This window comes from Chenopodium album, chromosome 18 (assembly GCF_948465745.1).
Source record: "Chenopodium album chromosome 18, dcCheAlbu1.1, whole genome shotgun sequence".
In the NCBI taxonomy this organism is placed as follows: domain Eukaryota; kingdom Viridiplantae; phylum Streptophyta; class Magnoliopsida; order Caryophyllales; family Amaranthaceae; genus Chenopodium; species Chenopodium album.
In genome coordinates this window covers 48,868,500-48,891,441 of record NC_137851.1, presented here as the reverse complement: position 1 = coordinate 48,891,441, position 22,942 = coordinate 48,868,500, and the positions used below count along the sequence as shown (strand labels likewise).

Here is a 22,942-nt window from a genome sequence, read left to right as displayed (position 1 = left end):
AAAAATGTGCGATTAGTAAAAACATTCAAATGGCGCACTTAAAAAAAAAACTGAAGCAGAATATTCATCCATGTTAAAAATAGACCAGATTAGATAGTACCAAGTTCATGAGGCAGACTAGAACACCAAACTATACCAAACCAAAATTTGAAAAGCAAAAAAAAAAAAAAAAAAAAAAAAAAAAATCAAATCAGAATATGTTCAATAGTGTGAAGAGAACAAAGCTTAAGTTATGCAAAAACATTTGTATCTTTATTCTTGAAAAAATATTGTACTCCGTAGTAGTTAATTTTAAATTTAAGGAAACCAGAATTAGCAGCCATATACATGTACGAAGAATATCATTACAAAAAGACGAGCAAATGGTGCTCCTTGAATGCTTTAACCTTTGCTAGTTTGCTATAGATAATTCAGACAGATTTCAGCCAAAAAAGAGAATTACAATCCTTTACATGTACTGCTTTAGCCATTATTAACTAATCATCAGACTCTGTATTTTTGAATATTGAAATACCAAAATAAAATACTTCGTACATCTGAGTCCTGTAAGAAAGTCAAAACATCAACTGAGTCACATCGCCATCGAGCTGTCGTCATCATTCAAATAAACATGACGGACTAAAAACTCTTTGGTATGACATTGTTTCTCCTTGTTCATTGCAGGGAAAAGGAAACCTTTCAGCCAGTAAACACTTCTCAACCCCATCATTACTAGTCTCCAAAAATGTAAGAAGGAACCTTGGGTGATGCGGATAGAACAAAATTTGCACAAGCATAGCAACCAACACTTCAGTTCCAATTAGGAAAAGAGCCGATGACTTAATGAGAGCGTTTCAATTGCATTGAATGCTTCATTTTTCACTTGACACCAGCACACCACAAGATATTGAGAAAGAGACCTCAAAATACATGGCAGGAGTGGAAGCAAGTCCAGTTTGGCTAAAAGCTTCATCACCAATTCACCATATGACAATCAAAGTTCATGTGCTCTTTCACAAGACATTTGTTGTTTGGGCAGCAACACTCACAAGTCGTTTGGCCCATGGACTCTCATCAGGCACCCATGAAATTGAGGACCCAACAAAGGAGCACCATCTTAGATTCAACAGAGCAGAAACAAGGTTCTCAGAATCTCTGAACATCTGTAATATATGTGTGTCAGCATTTTGTTCTTCACTAAGAATGAGATTCTCATACAACCTTCTCATATCCTCGAGAGTCTCGCGATCTAGGGAGATCATTCGCAAGCTCAAGACCTGCAACGCCTCTACTGCAGTGCCAAGAAACCCTCGCTCAACATAAGCACTAAATACATAACTACAGGTTGATTGATCTGGTTGGATCTTCTCCCGATGCATTGCCTGAATCACAGTCTCGATAACATCGATCCTTCCCTGCATCATTACATGAAAGCAAAAATGCTCACAAGATGCTCAAAATCATAAGGAAGGAGATCAACACACTAGCTGCCTTGTGGCATTTGAGCATTTTCATAAAAACTGCTAACCCTAAAAGAAACAAAGATAAGAGGGGGGGGATATAAAGGAAGCATATTTTAGCATTTGTTTAAACAAGACAGGAAAATAATACAACTTTCCAATAAGGTAGTAGAGATGCTGCAAATCGTGCTAATACAATAAAAATAAAAAATAGACATATGGAAAGATGCAATGCACCCAGTAAATGAGTAATTCTATCAGCCTTACCTTGGATATTGCTATAATTTCAAAGTCAAGACAACAAATTGCATAAAATAGGATTAGATGAAAAGGCCATGTTTGGCTACACTTTACATCGATCCTCAAATTTTGAGGGAACTGCAGATGCAAATATGCAATCACATGATTCATAGCTTACTTCACTTCACAGCAGAGATACGGGAACCTTAAAGTTAAGGCACTGATCTCTATACTAGAGAATCATAATCTGATTTCTAATTGTTTGTTGAATACAATCTACATCACCAAGCCAAAACACAGCACAAAACACAGCACTAACCAGAGCTATTGACATTTGCATTTCAACTAGAAATCCTCTCTAAGCCACTCTTGTTTTGCTTAAAGTCTGTAGGGGTTCCGACTTTACATGTATAACAAAAGATTGAAAAATAAAAATAGGATATATGTTTGACAAAAATAAATAAATACCTTTAAACTTGCTTTTAGAAGAATGGGATTGAAAAGCAATACATCAGGTTTTTTTCCTTCAGATATAGCTTGATCAAGAAGATCCACAGCATCAGTGAAAGCATCATATTCCAACAGAATCTGAAGATGTAAAGAGAATTAAAGCACACACAAAAGCTTGCATTACAGATGTTTGGGCACTCAAGTGCAACGGAATTGAACTACAAATATTATAGGAAGAACTAACAAACCAGCTTGGGTTGCAATTTATATCATATTTTTGACTTGGTAAAACCATATACTTTTGAAAAGCAAACACCTCTAAAAAGAAAAAGCTATTAGAGGTAATTATAAGTCAAGTTATCAAGTAAGACAACAGTATAGCACTTTCCACCGATGAACATTTCTTTAGATGCATCACATAGCACTATAGCAGATAAAAATTCATGGATAAAACTTAAGCTCTCGACAGTTCGACAAATTCAAAATTTCCATAATAATCTAGGTATAGCTTTCATACAATCAGTTATGAACATACTAAACTTATCACAATAAGTTCATATCAAAAAATACTACCCCTGTTTTGTTATAGCAACACTTTCTTTTACACAGACTCCAATGCAAACCTTTGACAAGTGATTTTACAAGATCTCACATAGTAATATATTTATGTCAGTAAATACTGTGAAATACTCTACACATCTAATGAATTTTACAAGATCTCACACAGTTAAAAATTTATGGGATATTTTACATGGTAGCTTCATACTATCACAAATTTCGCTTGGTAGAACATTTTTTTTGTCATTTTCTCAAGTGACCCTGTGGTTATGCAAGTACACATAATGTGCCCTCTTTGCTCATTTAAATGGCTAACCCATCATTTAATAACTGTTTTTAAACTTTAATCATACAAACCGCCCCCAACACAACCAACCACAACCCCCTAACCAAACATCCAAAACCAAAACCAAACCCACCAAAAATCACCACTTAACCCCCAAATAAACCACCCACCCACTGAAAACCTCCACCCACCCTTAAAACCACATTTTAACTCTCCAGATGACCACCTAACCCTTTGAATACTACCTTCACCTTGAGTCCTTCACTGCTATCCATATATTAATGTGTATTCCTTTAAACACTAAATCTAGTGAAGATCAGAGGGGGGAAAAAGTGGTAGCCAAAGTTGGTATGGTCATCAGATGTAGTCGGTGGGTGGGGTGGTGGGCCAAAGGTGGTGATGAGGGGTGGTAGTCTGGTGGGCTTGGTTGGGCCAAGCAAGGGTGCAACATGGTAAGAGGGTTGTAGAACGCATTAACTATACAGGTAAGTTAGTATTTTAAAATTTTAAGCCTAAATTGGCCATGTATATTACAATTGACACATCCTAGTTATATTGTAAAAGCAGAGAGTCATGAAAGAAAACAGCAAAAATATAAAATTAAAAAACCACCAAATGGAATTTGCAAACATACTAGGCCACTATGTAGAATTTATCTCTAAAGTTTGACCACCAAAAGGCAAGTGTTGCAATAATTAAAAGAAAAAAAGGTTGAAAGTAATAAAGGAAATGCCCAAAGGCAGGGTGGCAGACAGAAGCCTATGCCTCATAGTACAAAATGCAACACCATTCACGAATTAATCCTAGCTTTACAATTGAAGGCAAATGAGCTCTGACTTCACATGAAAATGTATGAATTTGATTGTGTGAGGAGTATGGCCCACCTCATACTCTCACCCTTTGCTTTACCTCTAGCTTAGATTCACAATGGTTAGTGAGCGGGTCAATCCACATACTATGCCAACGTAAACAAATAAAAACTAATAATTAATATGCTTTGAGACAAATTATAATGAACCAATACCTTTATAAGTGCAGTATATGTTAACGTCTGGGGAGAAAAGCCATCACGAATTATCATCGAAACCAAAGCACATGCAGACTTGAAACAGCGAATATTTGAGCAGCAATCAATCATAATATTGTAAGTAGCAGCATCAAGCTTGATCCCACATAGTTTCATTTTTCTGAAAATTTCAATTGCCTTGTGATTCTGCACAACAAGCAAAACATTAAAGCAGTCATCAACGGAGAAATAGATTCCTGGCTGATAGAGAAGATTGTAGGAAGAGCACACCTCTTTAGCCTCAACAAGTGAATGCAGTACTGTATTATAAATATCTATTCCAAGATAATTATTGACCGAAAATTGGCTTTCTGCTCGATGCAAGTACTTTAGCAGCTCCTGCACCATCCCTTCTGAGCCAAAGGCTTTTAACTTCAGAACAGAGAAACCCAGGGGTGAATTGAAGTGAAAACATTATATATTTGGATAATACAATACATAAAAGCATGACACATTTCGGAATAACAAGGCTTCCAACTTCATAAAAGATGAAGCCAGAGGAGAAAACCTAATACATTATATTCAGATGATAAATTGCACAGAGCATGATGTGTTTCAGGAGAACAAAGCGCCCAATTGTTTCACATCTATATTCAATACATAAAACCTACTTGAAACTTCATAAAGTTCAACATATAATAAATAAGTTAAAACTACAGATGATATTATAGAAACTATTATGACAGATGAACCTTAATGAAGCTAACAATTTTCTGCCTTATCAGTTTTGATACAGCAACTCCACAGTAGCTAATAATTCAAACCTAATCTGCAAAACATACTTGACCCATCATCGGACAAATTTCAACTGTTAATGGCATTATACAAAATTTAAGTCCCAACTGAGTTGTCATGTTGTATAGTGGCATGTGCAAGTCAGTCAATGCCCTTCTAGAATGTAAGTAAGAGCCTCATATGAGGCATATGATATATAACAATCTATGCTACTCAGACTATATTTCACCTCAAGTATTTATGTCAGATCTTCGACCCTGCAACAGGGGGCATGCAAACTTCAGTAATTCATTTTGAGTAAAAATCAAATAACTTTTCACAAAAAAGAAAAGTCAACACATAGATAAACACTCAGGTCCATCACAACTCACAGATAATCTAATCTGAGTAATATAGTCATATAGATGACAGTTCTTCATGTCATCCTACTTCACTTCTCCCAAAACCCTTGGAATTAGCATCACAAGAAAGCATAAAAAGGCCATAAACTACACAACATCTTCAACTTATGAACATGGTATTGGTGTAATACCTCAATGGTGTTGGTGTTGTCCACCTAGATTAGTAACTCAACCATACTTCAATGTAAATTAATGTCAAATACCATAAAATGTTCAACTTTTTAGCAATTTGCTACAGCAACATCCACTTGAACATCGAACTAGAATAACCCAAAACAAAAAAAAAAAGGTATGAAAGGCTACAAAAATTCATAGCTTATGATGGTTCATATGGAGATGCAGGGTCCAAGGATATGATTTAATATAAGGATAAAACTGTAATTTTGCACAGTTAAAAAAATAATAGGAAAAAAAAAAAAAAAAGCATGTATAGTGTGTTGCATTTAAGATGACATTTCCATTGATGAGAAGTGTTGTAAATAAAAGAAATTGGAGGAAGTATATATAAAATTCAATAAATGTACCAATATAATGATCATGAATGGAACATAGATTTTTCATCTCAATCAAAGGAGTCCTACAGCTCACAGCCATGTTAGAATTCTATTAGAGGTCAAGCTCACAAGGAAAGCAAATATCATTTTGTTCATTAATGTAACCAGTCTGTTTTTGAGTCCTATCCTCATGACGCAAGCTTACCAACAAAAATGATTTTGTGAATGACCTCAGACAACCAAAAAAAGGGAAGGATGATCAATTTCAACTTCATTTTGAGCCACAGCCAGCAAAATCTAGAATACATGGTATAGAATCTAGGAGATGAAGCCAATATGCCCTACCTCAATTTCAACAACTTTTACCAATTCTCTAGTCCTTTTGTGACTAGAGAGGGAAGCAGTGAAATAAATCAATGGGCAAAATGCACAAAGCTGTCACATATCTATGTATACCAATTAAGAATAATGAAGATGCTAAACCAAAGCCTATATATATTCCAATTGCAATGCAGGAAAATCAATCAGTGAAATACGTGTATTAATAATTATTTGTCCACCAACAACACATGAATTAGCTATCTTAGAAGATAAGAAACCACGGTCAACGCTTGTTAAACAAAATTGCAAGAACATGCAGAGACCATCATCACAATCAGAAGCTCACTACTCAATGATCATAATAAATTTTAACACAAATGAAGAAATCAAGTATATTTAAACATACTTGGTAACACAAATGATAATATGCATAAAGCCACAAATATTACATTCGAAGAAAAGTTAAAACCATATCACAATAAAAAAAAAAAAAATTTAAAGTTTTTTTTTTACCAAATTCTTCATCGAACGCTGACTGTGCTGAATTCCATTTTGGAGCATATCCATTTCTATGATGTTGATCCTTTTAGCAACATCTGCATGCGATAACAAATTACCTTCTTCATATGGGGCATTGACATTCCCAAATAAAGAAAATAACAGCTCATATGTTCTGATATCTGGCTTAATTTTCACTTTTCTCATCTTAGCCAACATTTTGATAGCACGTTCAGGTTGATCCTACAGATATCAATGGCGTCAAAATTACATATCAGAGAGGCAATTCTTCAGCAATAGCAAAGGATCAAGATGATGATAGGAAACCAGCCTCAGCTTTATCAAATTATATGAATACTTTATGCCAAGAATTCAGTCCAACAACCTTCTTTAAAAGCGAATCTCATAGAATCATGATACTTCCAAGCATGTTTTTATCCTGAACTTGTTCCCTCAAGAAAACGTGGAATACAGGAAATGAATGCAAGAACAGTTTGACACTACAGTGTCTTCTCACAAGTATTCTAGCATTGTCGGAAAAAGTCACTTAGCATTGTCAACTTGTTATGGGCCTAAGGTGGTAAGGGCATTCAACAGTCACTCCATTGGGAAATTTTTTTGAAATTTGGATACTTTGTATATTGGTTTTTCTGTTTGATTAGCTTGTTTTCTTTCTCTGAACTTCAATCCATAATATATTTTCTTATATAATAAGTGATCCCTTAGGTCCTGCTTTACGTCGAGCACAAGAAATATATCATCACTCTTCAACTTCACCCCAACACCATGAACTCCAAAAAGGAAAGGTACAACAAGAGTGACACTCAGACAAGACTACTATTACATCACCCTATGACCCTAACAAGAATTAAGCTCTAATCGCCAGTTTAATTTATGAGATACTTTTCAGTAGGGGTATTAAAAAAAAACCCGACCCGATTACCCAATGACCCGGGAAAACCCAATGAATAATTAGCCAATTTTTATCATTTTTTGGGTCGGGTACCCGACCCGCCAAAATAGCCTGATCGTAGGCCGGGTCATCGGCCACACTTTGGTTAACTCGGGTACCCGACTACCCGTATACTTTAACAGAAAATAAAAAAAAAGCCTCAATTCCTCAGCCACCTAGGGTTTTAATTTTCACAAAGCAAAACATAGCTAGCTGCCTAGCCCTTCCTCTCTTTGTCTCCTCTCTCTCTCCTGCTCATTCTCAGTTTCTCACTCTCAAACACTTATCCATCTTTTATTCTCCAATGTCTTTCTCCAACCTTGCTTATAAAGTTATAATACAATATTTAATCCTCTCATTCTTCGGTACTCTCGTGATTGATTATTTATTTGCTTCTTGGTTCTAATTTTGTTCGAATTATGGGGGAGGTGGGTGGTTCGAATTTGTGAGGGGATCTTCATTTTCTGGGTTATAATCGAGGAAAGGTGGTGGTTGATTGTGGGCCTTAATTTCTGGGCGAGAATCGTGTGGTGCCTTTGATGGTGGATAATGATTTTGATGATGGTTGGTGTTGGTGTTGATGATGATGTAAATGACAGTGGGAGGAAGATAGCTACTAACGAAACTGAGTTTCATTTTTTTATTTTTCTTTTTTATTTTTGATTAAATCTTTAATTAAGATCTATTTTTAGTTGTACACTTATACTTAACTTCTTCTAATTGTGTGTATTTTTAGATTGTTTATCATTTTTCATATTTTGGGCAAATTATTGTCATATTGAATCCGGGTACCCTATTACCCAACCTGGTACCCGGTTTTCTCGGGTCGGGTCATGGGCCGAGTTTCAACTACCCGAAGATCTGGGTACCCATTGTTTCGGGTACCCGGATTTGAACACCCCAACTTTTCAGACACTAGGCTTCCAAAGACATTTTTTCCATAAAGGGACTAGATGCAAATTTCAAGAATCTGACACTTAAGAAGAAGAACAATAACGAATCCTGAAATCTAGACTACCTAAGACTTATTCAAGCCTAAAGTACAATTTAATTTGTTTGTAAAATGATAAGCACAATTCTTAAATCTAGGCATAAAAAAGAATTAACACAATATCAACTACAAATAAGAATCTAAAGACAGTCACAACCACACCCCCTCTACATAGTGTACTCCATTCTTCAAAATAATAAATTTTGATAAATCCAATTTTGGAGTAAAAGCAAAATCTTATAAGCACTTTTTTTTATCTTTTTGACAAGAAAAATTTCATTAGAACTGCACAGAACAAAGTTAAAAACGAGAATAAGGTGTCCTCATGAAGTAACCTATAAAAATATTATAGCTATTATTAAAACAAGTCATTGCTTACATCATTAATGGACATATGTCAACTTCTTGTGAAAAATCTATTTATAACATCATCCTTATTAAATTTTTTTCCCTCTGAAGTTCAAAGGCTAAATAAACAATTCTTTTATAAAAATGAATAAAATTATAACCACACATTTTTCGAACAAAGATTAAGGACTATTTTATACTTCTTCCATTCCGCAAATATTGCAACAATTACCATTTAGGAAGTTTCATAAATATTGCAACATTTCTCTATTTGCACATATTTTCTCTCTTTCTCTCTCCTCATCACATGGACCCCTATCTTTATTCCTCTCCATCTTTCTCCTCTTCTTAAAATCCATGTCCCCCCACCCATGTTGCAATATTAGGGGAACATAGGAAGTATAAAATAAATAAATGTATTTTAAATCATGCAAGGCGTGGGATTATCCTTTTACTTAACTACAAATCAGCCTAATATCTGGCCATCTTCCCAGTATAAAACTTTGGGAAAGCTCAAACTGCTTAAGCCCATAATGAAGCTAGCCCAGCAAGAATATTCTCTTAGACACCAAGTTCCCAAGATATAAACCACACATAGTCCTAAAACCCAAGTATACAACCTTGTCTCCTCGAGATAATCTATTTTAACCTCAGGAAATCTTTTGGCTACACCCATTGGAATATTGATGGGTATAACAGAAGAAAACTGGACAAAAAAAGATTGAATAAAAACAACAAAGCATCAAAAGACATATGTGCCCTCTTCCATCATCAAGAAGAGAAACACTTTCCAATGTAAACAACTCAAGTTTACCTTTATTGTTTTGGATCTACAATTAATCCTGCGGATCCTTAGGATTGGTAGAATTGGTAAATTCTTATACTTCCAAATAAAGGCCTCCAAGATTACAAAGAATAATAATTTTAAATGAAAAAAAAAAAAAAAAAAAAATTCTTGATTTAGTAATGCAAGTACAAATGTACAAACTAGCTTAATAGCATACCAGCTAAATTATCAAGTGTAAATTCATGCCTCGCAACAGTAATAAGGATCTTAAACTTCCAATTAGTTTCCATCATAGTAAAAATCATACCCCCCCCCCCCTTTTTTTTTTTTTTAAGAATCACACTTTGATCATAGTTTTAGATAATTTGATTGACATTATGATAGAATAAGATGTAAGTGGGGTAGTTGAGGTATTAAAAAATAATAAGAAAAAATATTGGAGTTAATAGTTTGTTAAAAATTAAGAGATGTGAGATGGAAATAAACAAAAAAGAATTTTTTTTTTTCTTTTCAAAAACTACCTAAGAAAACCCAAATTTTGTAAGAAACTACCTAATAAAAAAATGTTGTAAAAAATTACCTAATAAAAGGTAAGGTGTTGTAAAATACTACCTTTAGCTGGATTTCCACCATTGACCTAGTTTTCCGGCGTTTACCCACCTCAAAACACCCCCAAACCCCTGCGAGGATTGGTTTTCAAGGTGGTAAGCTATTTTCGAGGTGGTTGGGGAATTTTCCGAGTTGGTGGAGGTAGTTTCAAGCTACGAGATGGTTGTTTTGGGGTAAGGGGTGGTGGTTTTGGGGTTTGAGGGTAGTTTTGGTGTAGTAGAGGCAGTTTCAAGCGAGTTGTGTTGGTTTTGGGGATGGAAGAGGTGGCTTCCAGGGGTGTTTTTAGGTGGGTCATTTTTTTAAAAGGTAGTTTTTTTTTTTTTACAATATTTGACCTTTTTATTAAGTAGTTTCTTACAATAATTTTTAACTATGTAGTTTCTCCCAAAATCTTGGTTTTATTAGGTAATTTCTAACAAAAAAATCCTTATAAAAAAGTAGTAGTGGTTTTAAGTGGGGATCATGAGAAAAGAGAGAGATAACATTAAAGTGTAATAGCTGCCAAAAATGGAAGTGTTACACTTAAAAAAGAATAGTTGCATTTCGAAAGCGTAACACGTACGAAAAAAGAAGGGAGTATTACTTGTTCAGCAAGAACATGTTGGAAGGATAGAATGATATATAAATCAATATAACACGCACCAAATTTGTTGCCCTTTCTTTCCCAAAGAAAAAGTGAATATTCTTACACGTGTACTTATATGAAAATTTCCAAATAGAGTAAAAATCCACCTTAACATATGCAAGGACAACAAAACAAAATTCTAGAGCACAATCTTACCCTCATAAATGAATTTTCAAGATTTAGTGTGGTACAATTATTTCCTTAAAAGACCTACTAATCCACATAGCTAAACAACAACAACAACAACAACAAAGCATTAGTCCCAAAATGATTTGGGGTCGGCTAACATGAATTGTCATAAAGATCGTCCGATATAGAAAAAGGAATTTAATAAGATAATCAGTTGAAAGTGTTTGAAAAAAAAGGTGTGTAAAGTGAGAAAAAGAAAGAGCACCCAAGTAAAAATTAAATTATTTTGACAGAGAACAAAAAAAAATGTAAAGAAAGTTTTAAAAAAAGTGATAAAAATGTGTGAGTAAAAGACATAAAGATTTGAGAAAATTTTAACAAAGGAAATGAATAAAGTTCATAAAACACGACTTGGGTAAAATAATTAAATTAGATACTAAGATAAAACAAACAAAAGTATGTACTTCGTATATAATTATGACACATTGTTGAAGTTAATGTTCTTCCTCCACACCGCCCTATCAAACACCATATTTCCTCAATCTCCAAAGCACTCATACCACTCTCAATCCCTCTTCCCTATTAGTTCTTCCCCTACCCCTTGTGATCCAAAGACTTTGCAACTCTTCAAGCCTCCTTACGAGAGCCTCACTTTGTCTACTTCTTACATGGCGAAACCACCTTAAGCGATTCTCCCTTGTCTTGTACTCAATCGATGTAACCCGTACATTCTTCCTAAATATCTCATTCCTCAAACGATCCTTTCTTTTATGGCCATACGTCCATCACAACATACGCATCTCCGCCACATTCATCTTATGCAACATATTGTACCATATAACAGAGCTATAATAAAGAAAAATCTACTTACCATCCTATCACATGCTCCAAGAAAAGCATTGTACGGAAAAGCATTAGGACTTGCTGCAATCTGATAGAGTAAGTCTTCAGCCAAATCCAAGTGCAAAGCTCTGCTACAGAGTATCGAAAGGGTCGAAAGAGTGGAATCATATGGCTTCAAACTTTTACTTCGCATCACTTTCATCTGCAAATGTTGTCACACAGGCAACAGAATTAGTGCTCTTGATTAAATTTAATATCAAGAGCAAGCAGCAAACCAGATAAGTATGAGATTTACAACTTACTAGTTCCAAAGTATCGCTGATGCCTCTCCTTGGAATAATCGCTTTGGCCAAACCATCGTAAGTATGGGATGATGGTTCCAGCCCAAGATTTTGCATCTAAGGATATTTGGACACTAAATTCAGTATTCTGTATTGAACAATATATGATGACTTGAGACAACAAAAGAAATGGAATTCAGAAGAGAAATGCAATATATAAAGCAAGTCCAAAACAGCAAAAACAAATGATGACTTGTAAGTATGACAATAGAGCAGTAAACACGGGAAACATTGCAACATCATACTACGTATTACACTCTATCACAAACAATTTGTTCAAACTTCAAAGGAAACACTATTGACACCAAAAGCATTAGCAGATCAAGGAACACCATGAACACTTGAAAATGTATAACCGACTTAGGCTGAAATCGTAGGCCAGAAGATTGGATAAGTGATTCTCTTAAATAGGCAAGTAATGATAATTCATTGGTCGATAGAAGCATGGAAATGTGATAATTACCTCGCAGAGGATAGAAATCATACAATTTCATGGGGTACTTCATATCAGCAAATACACTTTTCTTGGAACATAGCAGTCACATTCATGGCAATAGATATGTAAGCATATGGGCTGATCTGTAATGTTTTTCTAGGCTTACTGAACCAATATCTTCAAGTCATAAAAAATTATTAGGTATCAGCAAATCAGTGATACAGACTCGTGACAAGCCAGACATCACCAGCATGACCAAGTCATGCCATGTCAACAACTTATAATATCACAACACCGCAATAAAATAGCTCAAGTGGCAGGAAATCGCAAAGGACACAAACACAGCCACAGCCACAATTTAAAACCCAAGAAAGCCTCTGCTTAAGGAAATAGAAAGAATAAAATCATTAGGTTTTTGAAATAGGGCATATTAGTTATCAATACTTCCTTGTACACATATAAAAAGGAGTAGGCAACAACACCCGAAGATCTGTCCTTTTTGATCAATTATTGCTTCAAATTTCAGATGTAATCATTTCTTTACATACACATTCCGCCAAATGGGAACACTTTTGTCTATAGTTGTACACTAGTATACACCAGCTTTTTTGCAAATGCATGCAAAAAGCTGCTTAAATTAGGGTTATTATATGGTATAGCATGAACTGCTCTAAAGAATTAAATATTCCTACTCTTCAATCTGCTACACCTATAGGTACTGCACCACGGGTTTATACTAGAGGAGTACTAGATACCTAAGTCGTGTTCAACGCTAGTGAACTACAAAGTACAAACTCAGTATGGGGAACACCAGTAGAAGTAGACCCTGCCTAAAAGGTGGTGAGGGTATCTGAGTCAGCATAGCCAATAGCCCAGAAGCACGAGCAAATACAGCATTGTGTGTGTGTGTGGGGGGTGGGGGGGGGGTGAGGAAAATGACATGACCCATTCTTTCCATCCATGCTCGGCAAATTGCAAAAGAAACCAACTTTCACACTTCAGCAGTCCAAGCCATCTTCATCCTCCTTTCTAAATCCCCAAGCCACAAACAAATCTTGCACTTACCAGGTTTAACTAACTCGCCCCAAACAAAGCTAGTGTTAAAGAGAAAGAGATGGCAGACAAAAACCATCTCATCTTCACACACGCACAAACTAAACTAAATTGTAAGGTTAAACTTACTCCTTTAAAGAACATCCCCCTACAAAAACTAAACCACTCCAGACATGTGCTTTTGGAGAGAAGCATTAGACAGGGAATTAACAAAAATTAGAGTTCATGTATAGTTCTACAGAAGAAATCAAAATATTCATTGTGTTTTATAGAAGAATCCATCGATGCACTACATTTACAGCTATTATGTAAATGTCTTAAAAGCCATTAATCCTTAGAAGCAGAAGACTTGTTATCAATCCTTAGTCCTTACTAATTCTTCTTCCCAAGAAATGATTTCTCTGAGGCTGTTTGGCTCAGACCTAAAGGTCTAATAGCAGAGATCGAGTAGCTAAATTCTAACTTTGTATTTCAGAGAAAGAGTAAAGTATTAGGAATATCTGGGTTGGGAGCAGAAAAATTCTGTAATTTGAATAAGTAAATACCTTCATTTTTCAGTTCTAGCACTAACTGTAACTCATATTTCTAGGAAAGTTTGAAAAAAGTGAGTGCAAAGGTGGATGAAGTAAGAGCCATGGAATAAAATAAATATAAAAACTGAGTAAGAAGGTGAATAAATGGCTAAATACAAGTTTCTCAACATGAGAAACATACCATGTTTCTCACAGGGGTATTTTCGTATTTTTGCTAAAACAACCAAGGGGTATATGTGTCATTTCAGCAAAACAAAAAACCCCATACTCACTACTCTCTCTCCTCCAACAATGGAGTTCATTCAACAATAGAGTTTGGAGATCGAAGAATTCTTTAACAATGGATGCAAAGCTCACAAACAATAACAAAAACCTACCATTTAGGGTTAACCATGCCCTTAATTTATATAATTTTTTCTTAGGGTTTTCGTAAATTCGACGGCATAGCCGCCAGAGATGGCGGGGTCAGGGTTTGTTGTGGTGTCGGTGGTTTTGGGCATGATGTTGGTGGTGATGGACATGGTGTTTGTTATAGTGTTGCAATTCGTCTGCCATTGATGATGGGAAAGCAAGGTTGAAGAAGATAAGGAAGGTTGAAGGAGGGAGAGGATGAGTCAGCCACAAAAAAGAATAAAATATTTATAGAGTTGCTATTATTTACCATTTTGCCCATATTGAGAAACATTGATGTTTCTCATGTTGAGAAACTAGGGCAAGCCCGTCAAGTAAGAGCCATGGATTCCAAAAAAAAAAAAAAAAAAGTGCAAATGTTGTGAGGTGAAAAATGGGTAATAATATATCTATAATGGAAAGTGAGTATAACCAAAAAAGATGGAGTACGATTAAGGGCCTGTTCTCATTGACTGAAATGAGCTGAGCGGAGCTGAATTGAACTGAACTTATTAGAGCTGAACTGAACTTATTAGAGGTGAAGTGAATATTTTATAAGAGAAGAAAATTAGGAGCTGAGCGGAACTGAACTTAACTTATTAGAGCTAAACTGAACTGAACTGAAAATAATCGTATGAGAACAGGCCCTAATACCCATTGCTTGTGCAGTACATATCCCCTCCCCAGTTTTTTTCTGCAATCTACACGTCACTAAGCAAGAAATTTTCCATGTGTCGGCAAACAGAAAGGTCTACAGCAAAAGAATGCCGGACAGCAGAATTCCCAGAAAATTTAATCACAACTTGATCCACTGAAGATCTGAATGTGGAGCAGATTTTTTCCCATAATATCTACTAAAATAATCGCGAAGTTTAGGTATCAAGGCAACATATTCTCTACAAAAATATTTCTAACTCTAAAGATACTTACACAAGAAAGAAAGTTAGAAGAAGCATGACTACGGTATGACACTTCCCTAACCATCATCATAAGTATGTTCAGATTGACCAAAAAAGTACAAGAATGTGAAATGGTACAAAATTATTACCTGCACAATCAATTGCTGAGCTAACTCAGGCTTTTGACAATGACCACATGCATGTATAACATCATTGAAAGACCACCTCAGGATCTTCTTTATGGGTTCCTTTCTCAGATCCTCAAGCATTTTTATCACAGTTGAGCTGTCTATGTTATCTTCGACATGTAAAGGACTACACCGCAAAGCCTCAATTGAGTCCATAATCATTCCTTCACCATTAGAAGAGGCAGAATTGGCAAGTTGGTCCTTGTGCAGGTTGGAGCACACCACACTGCCAGAAGGGATAGGAATATCCAGCTGTGGGCAATAAATCTTTCCCTCCACAGATATACGCAAAAAGATGTATTCTTTAGACACCAAAACAACCATATGTTGCAATGTTCTATATGCAGATTCTACATCCTTCAGACGTGCAAAAGACCATATAAACTTCCTCAAAGACAAAATGTTCACTTTATAATGTTTGCAGTGCTCTTTCCAAATTTCATGCACAACAGACAAATTTTTCTGCCAAACTGCAAGCTAAAAGCAGTCAGTTAGAACAAACAACCATTCTATAGACTGCAAAAAAGCAATAAAGTCATCCTAAAACCTCAGAGATAGCACTTAATAGAACTAGCAAATTGCCCAGAGAACTAGAGCATAAACTGAACAAACCAAAGGCTGGCACATAATATATTAAACAATATCATAGAATGACTAATATGAACAATATTAGAAATGATATTATTATATGACCCATATAATTTAGGCAAAGGCATCATGTTGTCTCCCCAGCTTCACAATTACTGCATTCAAAGAATAAAGAGGATGCATGTTGGCTCATAAATTATAATCTATAGGTCAACAACTTCTTTCCTCCCACCCTACAGGAGACTAAATATGGATTGAAGCTTCTCAAAGGTGCCACTTACTCATCCACACTTACCAGTAGGAACATTATCACTTAGCTGGGTGTGGTCAGTGATCATCGAATAATATATGCCTCTAAAAGACAAATTATTTGGTTCATAATTCCCATGAGCTATCATCTCAACCAATCTAGTCCTCGTCTATCCTATAAAGTAACAACTTATAAGGCACGTCGTATTGTTGCATTCCTGCTATATTCTTAAGCATAAAATGCCCCATGAGACTCAAACCCAGCTTCCAACAGAGGTGAATAGACAGTACTTACAAACATAAGGAGGCACAATCCTACCACAATATGTTGGATTCAGTAAGAGAGGGTACAGACCCCGAAGTAAGCTAGCAAGCATCATCAACATCACATTATGGTTAGTCTTGTCCACCACAAGATTTTCTTCACTAAAAAACAGTTACAATGGGTTACAATACTATTATAAATATACTTTTAAAAAGAGAAATAAAATGTTTTAATTACTTAAAATTCTACTTTAATAAATCTGTATAATTCCACTTTGAAAACATGTAAATTTCACATACACCCACAGTCCCCAAAACTTGGTATATGTATTTTTCATTTTTCTTTCTCCTTTGAACAGCACATTCTGGCCGATACCTCCTGACTCAATAACAGAGCTTAAATAGGCCCTAATCCAAGAAATTTTCTCTTCCACTCAAAACACCTACAACACTAGAAGCGCATAGCATGCACCTCATTATATTTTAGACCTAACTTGAAAATGTTCTTTTAATAAAGGGGGCTGTCTAAGAATCATATGAGAATTTTGAAAAATCTTTATTGATATAATTGATTGCACTTAATTTGTTACGCATTTAATTATTTGTATGACATGACAGAACTAAGTCTCCCACAAAGATTAACATTGGATTTACTAAGATAAATGCATCGGTTCACCTCAGCAAATCAATCATCAACCCCTAAGCTGCTATACAGAAATATATATACAAAATATCTCAGGGATCCAATGAAGACATTATATGTATTGGAAAAGGGGAAGGAAAGAAAAATTAGACAAAAATCTAGTTTAAGGTCATTAATTTCGTCTACAGTTTACTGCAGTGTTGATTCCAAAATTCCAATGAAAGCTTGGTTTCACAGACATTGGTAATTAGTTAATGAGTCAGGTTACGAATTGTAATTTTTGTAACATTACTTCATGTTTTGGCTTCAATTTTATGTTCCATATAAGGTGCTAATAGGCTACTCTTTAATCTTTACATCATCTAATGAGTTGAAGTGAAAAGAACTTGCTCCTATTCTTTGTTCTGCTAATTTCTACAGTTAGCAAATAGGTAGTGTCATATATAACACCCATATTACTGATAACTTGTAGAACCCCACATACAATCCCAAACCGTATAAATAAACACTTGAAACTAAACTGATCCTCGGCTACTCATATTTAGCTGTTTGATTAGATTTGTTGACTTCATACCGAATGACTTTATTAAATCACTATCTAATGCACCATCAAGTTGGTTTAGGATTTCCGACCTTTTAGTGTATTTATATTTCATTGGATTAGTACAAGTATAGCAGAGTCTTGCCTTTTTTGGTGTTGAGTGTTGAAATATCTAGAAGCTTAATCAAAAAGGTTGGCGTCGGTATACAAACACTTTTCTTGAAAAGGTTGAAATGATTGTGTTGACTTCAATTAGCTCTACAGCTTAAATGGGTGACACAACTCTCAATACTAACATGTTTATTTAGTCTGGTTCTTGTCATGTTACCATATGCGATTGGCTTTTGCCAATTCTAAATAATTTTCCATTTTCCTCTGCTCATCTTTTTTTTCTAGCACACTTCATTATCTCCTTCAAATATCCTATAATAGCACTGCAATTTAACCGACAAAAGATAAAATAAATAAATAAACTACTAAATAAAATCAGTATATTTTGGATAGAAAAAACTTCTAAATTTTAACAATTAATCTTGTGAAAATGATTATTTATTTTATTGCACATTTAAATTATATACCTTGAGAAGTGCTGAATATGTAACTTCATTCTTCCCCAAGCATTGGCTCTCCATCAAATCCAAGCACTGATTAAAAAGCACCACATCTTTCATTTTTGTACATGCTGACAAAAAAGTATTGCACAGAGGGAGAATAAAACTTATACGATCATTTTCTCCAATAAATTTCACCAGATGAAATGCCTGGAAAAAATATATAGATAAAAAGAATAAGATTTAACTAAACATCAGCAATACAAATTTTTAACATCAGCTATTAATAATTAATGTGTATTGCACAGTACACAAACACGCAGCTGGAAAAGGTACATTGTTACCAACAGCCTGAAGCTGTGCACTGCCACATGCTATTATTCAAGCAATTCATGAGCTAAGATAAACGAGCAAGTTTGGAATGTTAGTTTGCAATACATCTCTAAAGCACCTCCTTCGTCCAAGCCAAGAGAGATGCATCCCTTCGTCCAAGCTAAGGTGTTTCGCCTAGTTCAGGCATGGGTGGTTGGCTAGAAGAACAACCAGTGAAGAACAACGAAGAAATCTAGTCCACGAAGAAGGGAACTAAAGAAGCGAAGTCCATCAAGGTCAAAATACTATTATAGCAATGATAAGGGAAACTATATTTTCCCATCGTCAGAGTACATGGCTAGATGTGGGAATAAGGTTCGTTGAAAATATCGAAACTTCCTCATTCCCTTGGACTACAAGCGCTATTAAGTGTATCGAGTCAGGTAAGGACAATAAGACCTTATTGACTCAAAAGTTTGATGTATCATGTTAGGATCTTTGCAGTTCCAACAGATGTAGGAGAAGCCCTAAGGATTTGGGAGTTACGCCCAACACTTACAGATTGCTAACAGAACGATGTAAGCAAAGAGAAGACAAGGGGCCCCATGATCATCTTTACTACCCTCACGAGACTAAGTTGCACAATGAAGAAATGCTATGGTCTTATGGTATGTTCGGGTGATAAGATACAAGGATACTCAGAGTTACAAGATACCCTGGCAGCCCCACAAGGTTGTCTCAACCTCAGCAAAATTGGTTTCAGGGTCGGTCGGTCAGTCCTCATGAAAAGCTTCTAACGTTCAGTTGCAAATGAGAGTTCAAGCCCCTTATACACCTTGTTTTCTCATGGAAAGTTGAGACAATTCTTATATCCATACTGCTTCCGATGCAATTCCTCCTTTCTAGATTATGCTAGTATTAGATGTCTAATAGAGTTTTATAGGGTGCAGATAAAAATAAATAAAAAATAAATAAATAAAAAATAAAAAAAAAAAAAAAAAATTGGTTTAGTCCTGATTTAAGGATGAATAAGTTTTGACACTTTAAAGAATTGCTAAAACTTTATTTTGAACAAAAAATATAGATAATGCTAATAAAATGCATGTAAAAAATTAACTGCATACAGGCTGACAAATACTCCATACCTCTTCCAAGTAACCGCCTTTACATAGAGCACGAACAATAAGCATATAGTGTTTCCAGTTCAAAGCAATATCATGTCCTTCAAGGACTCTCCAAATTTCCATAACAAACTGCAGCAGGTAATAGATTGCATTAATAAAGAGTAATACATTATGAGAACTTATCTTAAATTTTAAACATGTGAGTAAAACTTAGAACATATGAGTGAAGGCTTACAGCATATGATTAAAGATTTTAAACACGTGATTCAAAATTTAGAACATATAAATAAAAATTTAGACTATCCGCATAAATAATAATTTAGAACACCATTTAAATTAAAACATGTGAGTAAAAATTTAGAAAATCTGATTTTAAAATTACAACACATGAGTAAAATTGCCTGGTGCACCTCTTAGAAAAAGGGGCGTAATAAAAGAACCAAGTGCTTCGGGTGTGCCTCAAAGAAAGCGCCTCACCTAGAACAAAAAATGCGCTCTATCTTAATTTCCTAGCACTTAGACACGACTTAGACGCGCTTTATTATACAGTGTTGAGGACAATGCATTCACAACATAAAATTGTCTCAAGAATAGCTACACTCACCAATGGATCCGGTAATCTTGCACAGTATTCAAGAATGTAAACAATATCTTCAGCATTAATTGCATGGATTGCAGCACCAGCATCCGAAAGCATATAGGAAGCTTGGCTTCTGTGACCTGATTGAAGAGCATTGACTACTCGAAGACCCAAGGAATTGGTGATTGTGTCTCCCATGCAGCCAAAAGTAAAGAGATCTGCGAACAAAAGCACAATTGAAAGTTTGAACCACAATAATGACAAGAGAAAAAGAAACGAAAGCATGATAGCAACTAACTTCTAAGCAATCTAAAGTTCTGAACAATCTAACATGAATAGCTTAAATTCAATCTGCAACAAATCATAAGCACATACATATGAACAATTAAACTAAATTTTAGTTGCATTATGGTATACAATTTTCCTTCAAAGGACTCTATTAGTAGCAAAAGTAGTTCACTATTGAAATGATACAGCACAAGCCAAGCTTCTAACTGTATGCCAAATAGGATTATTATAATACTATCCTGAAAAGTAAAGTGATAAAAAGTAATAACATGAATAATTTCCTCATGAATCTGTAGCCTGCAATGAGCATGCAGTCAACAATTGTTTACTACAGTTCTATTTTCTAGAAATTCGTTGTTAAACTTACTCTCAGAGGGGTAATGATTATCCATCAAACTCGCAGAAGCTATAACAATGAACACACCAAAAACAATTGCAACACTGTGCTCGGAGACCAGAAAATAGAGTCGACAAGTGTACAACTAGTAATAGATACCAGATAACTGAAAATGTAAAAACATGCGAGGTGTAAAACTGTAGTGAGAGAGGAAAGCTCTGGACAGTTCCAACGTTTACAGTTACATTTATTTATGAGAATGACCATAATAAAAAAAATTTGACGATATCTTGAGTAGACAAGACCCCTCACAAACCCTTCATGTTCTTGTTTAAATACAATGCGGCGATATATATATATATATATATATATATATATATATATATATATATATATATATATATATATATATATATATATATATATATATATATATATATATATATATATATATATATATCAAAATCAGAAGAAAAAAAATAGATCAGCCACGAAATTCTCCCTTGCCTTTTGTGCCAGCGATAGTTTGGAATGATTCCACCATAAGATGTCCATTAGTCTTTCCCTGCAACAGCATAAAAAGTCAATCATGATCCATAAACCATTATATCTTAGTTCCTCCATTTCTTTATATATGGAGCACTTTGACAACTTTGTCTAACAATCGCAGCGATCAAATAAAACCTATCTACATAACACAGCCACTGAAGCCTAAACATGTATGTCTAAGAGGCCAGAAAATGCATACCCTTTTTGGCAATAATGGTCCAGAAAACAATTCAGCAATGGACCGCCGAGGGCACTTTAATCTGTACAGCAAGAACATTAAAACCATACAATAAGAACAATTTGGAAGACAACCATTGTAAAAGGCGGCAGATAAACAAATGGAATGGTATAGAAGCTCTCACATCGTCCGATACATTCCAGAACTTTAGACAGCATAGCCTAACATACAGTAAGAATTAGTTGAGCAGTTTTTGTAGCAAATGAGCATTGAAAGCCAAATCTCTCCACATTCGCCGCTCACGAATCGAACAAAGTTCCTGCTTCACACAACCATTTGACCTTTCTCACCACCATATAATAACAATTTTCACAATAATTGACCTTTGGTCTCTCAGACATTTATCAAACATTCCAGAACTTTAGCAGAGCCAGGGCAGGAGGAGCCGCCGCCCTGGGGCCAGGAAGATAAGGTCTAATTTTATAGTTAAATCCTAACATTAAAGGATTGTGCAATACATAAGCAATCAAATTTGATTCAATTATCAAATAAAGCTCACAATTTTAGGGATATGTGATTCAATTATCAAATTTCTAGCAACACATACAATCGCTGGTTATATGATAATCTTTTATAATTTTAGATTGTGAAATTGATATGATAATTACTAAAAGAAACAACAACTTACCTCGAACAATTAATTTGTAATGGAGAACGTCAAGTGCGAAGTTCAAGTGCGCTTCAATGGAGAACTGAGCAAGAGAGCAAGAGCAATTCACTTTGGGTCAGATCCGTCCAATAAATAAATAGTTCGAGTCTCTATACAATCGTTTAATTATGGGTCTAGGACGGGTCGGGCTTTATAATGATTTTAAATTAAAAACATCAATTTTGCTTTTATTCGGTTAAGTATTGGCGCATAACGCCTATTACGCTTGAGAAATAAATAGGATGATAAAATGTACCAATATAGCATAATAGGTGACAGGAGATAGGTAATTTAGGAAAAAATAATCACAATATAGGTATAGGATGCCAAAAAGTACCACTACATATATAATAATATATAAAAAATACAATTGAAACAGCTTATACTTTAATAGTACATTATACATGCATAATAGTA

The 22,942-nt window shown here is 35.0% G+C and overlaps 1 protein-coding gene across 1 annotated transcript; it reads right to left on the bottom strand.

Moving 5' to 3' along the window:
- Nucleotides 1-285: 285 nt before the first annotated feature.
- On the bottom strand, nucleotides 286-22,637 carry LOC145591000 (pentatricopeptide repeat-containing protein At1g76280-like). The gene is made up of 15 exons (XM_081647388.1): nucleotides 22,505-22,637; nucleotides 22,001-22,135; nucleotides 21,838-21,898; nucleotides 21,597-21,654; nucleotides 20,489-20,682; nucleotides 19,906-20,013; nucleotides 18,476-18,658; nucleotides 15,574-16,089; nucleotides 12,075-12,170; nucleotides 11,801-11,974; nucleotides 6,504-6,731; nucleotides 4,271-4,411; nucleotides 3,998-4,186; nucleotides 2,148-2,267; nucleotides 286-1,394 (listed from the first exon to the last, which is right to left on the bottom strand). The coding sequence occupies exons 2-15, from the start codon at nucleotides 22,012-22,014 to the stop codon at nucleotides 993-995; spliced, it is 2,484 nt and encodes an 827-aa protein (XP_081503514.1). The 5' UTR covers nucleotides 22,015-22,135; nucleotides 22,505-22,637; the 3' UTR covers nucleotides 286-992.
- Between the last annotated feature and the right edge of the window lie 305 nt (nucleotides 22,638-22,942).

Bases quoted from the DNA above. Each gene is read 5' to 3' on its own strand.
- LOC145591000 (XM_081647388.1), bottom strand. The intron at 4,412-6,503 runs GTAAAAAAAAAA...TCTGTTCTGAAG, and splicing joins AGCGTTCGATGAAGAATTTG to TTAAAAGCCTTTGGCTCAGA. The intron at 4,187-4,270 runs GTGTGCTCTTCC...CTTGTTGTGCAG, and splicing joins CACTTGTTGAGGCTAAAGAG to AATCACAAGGCAATTGAAAT.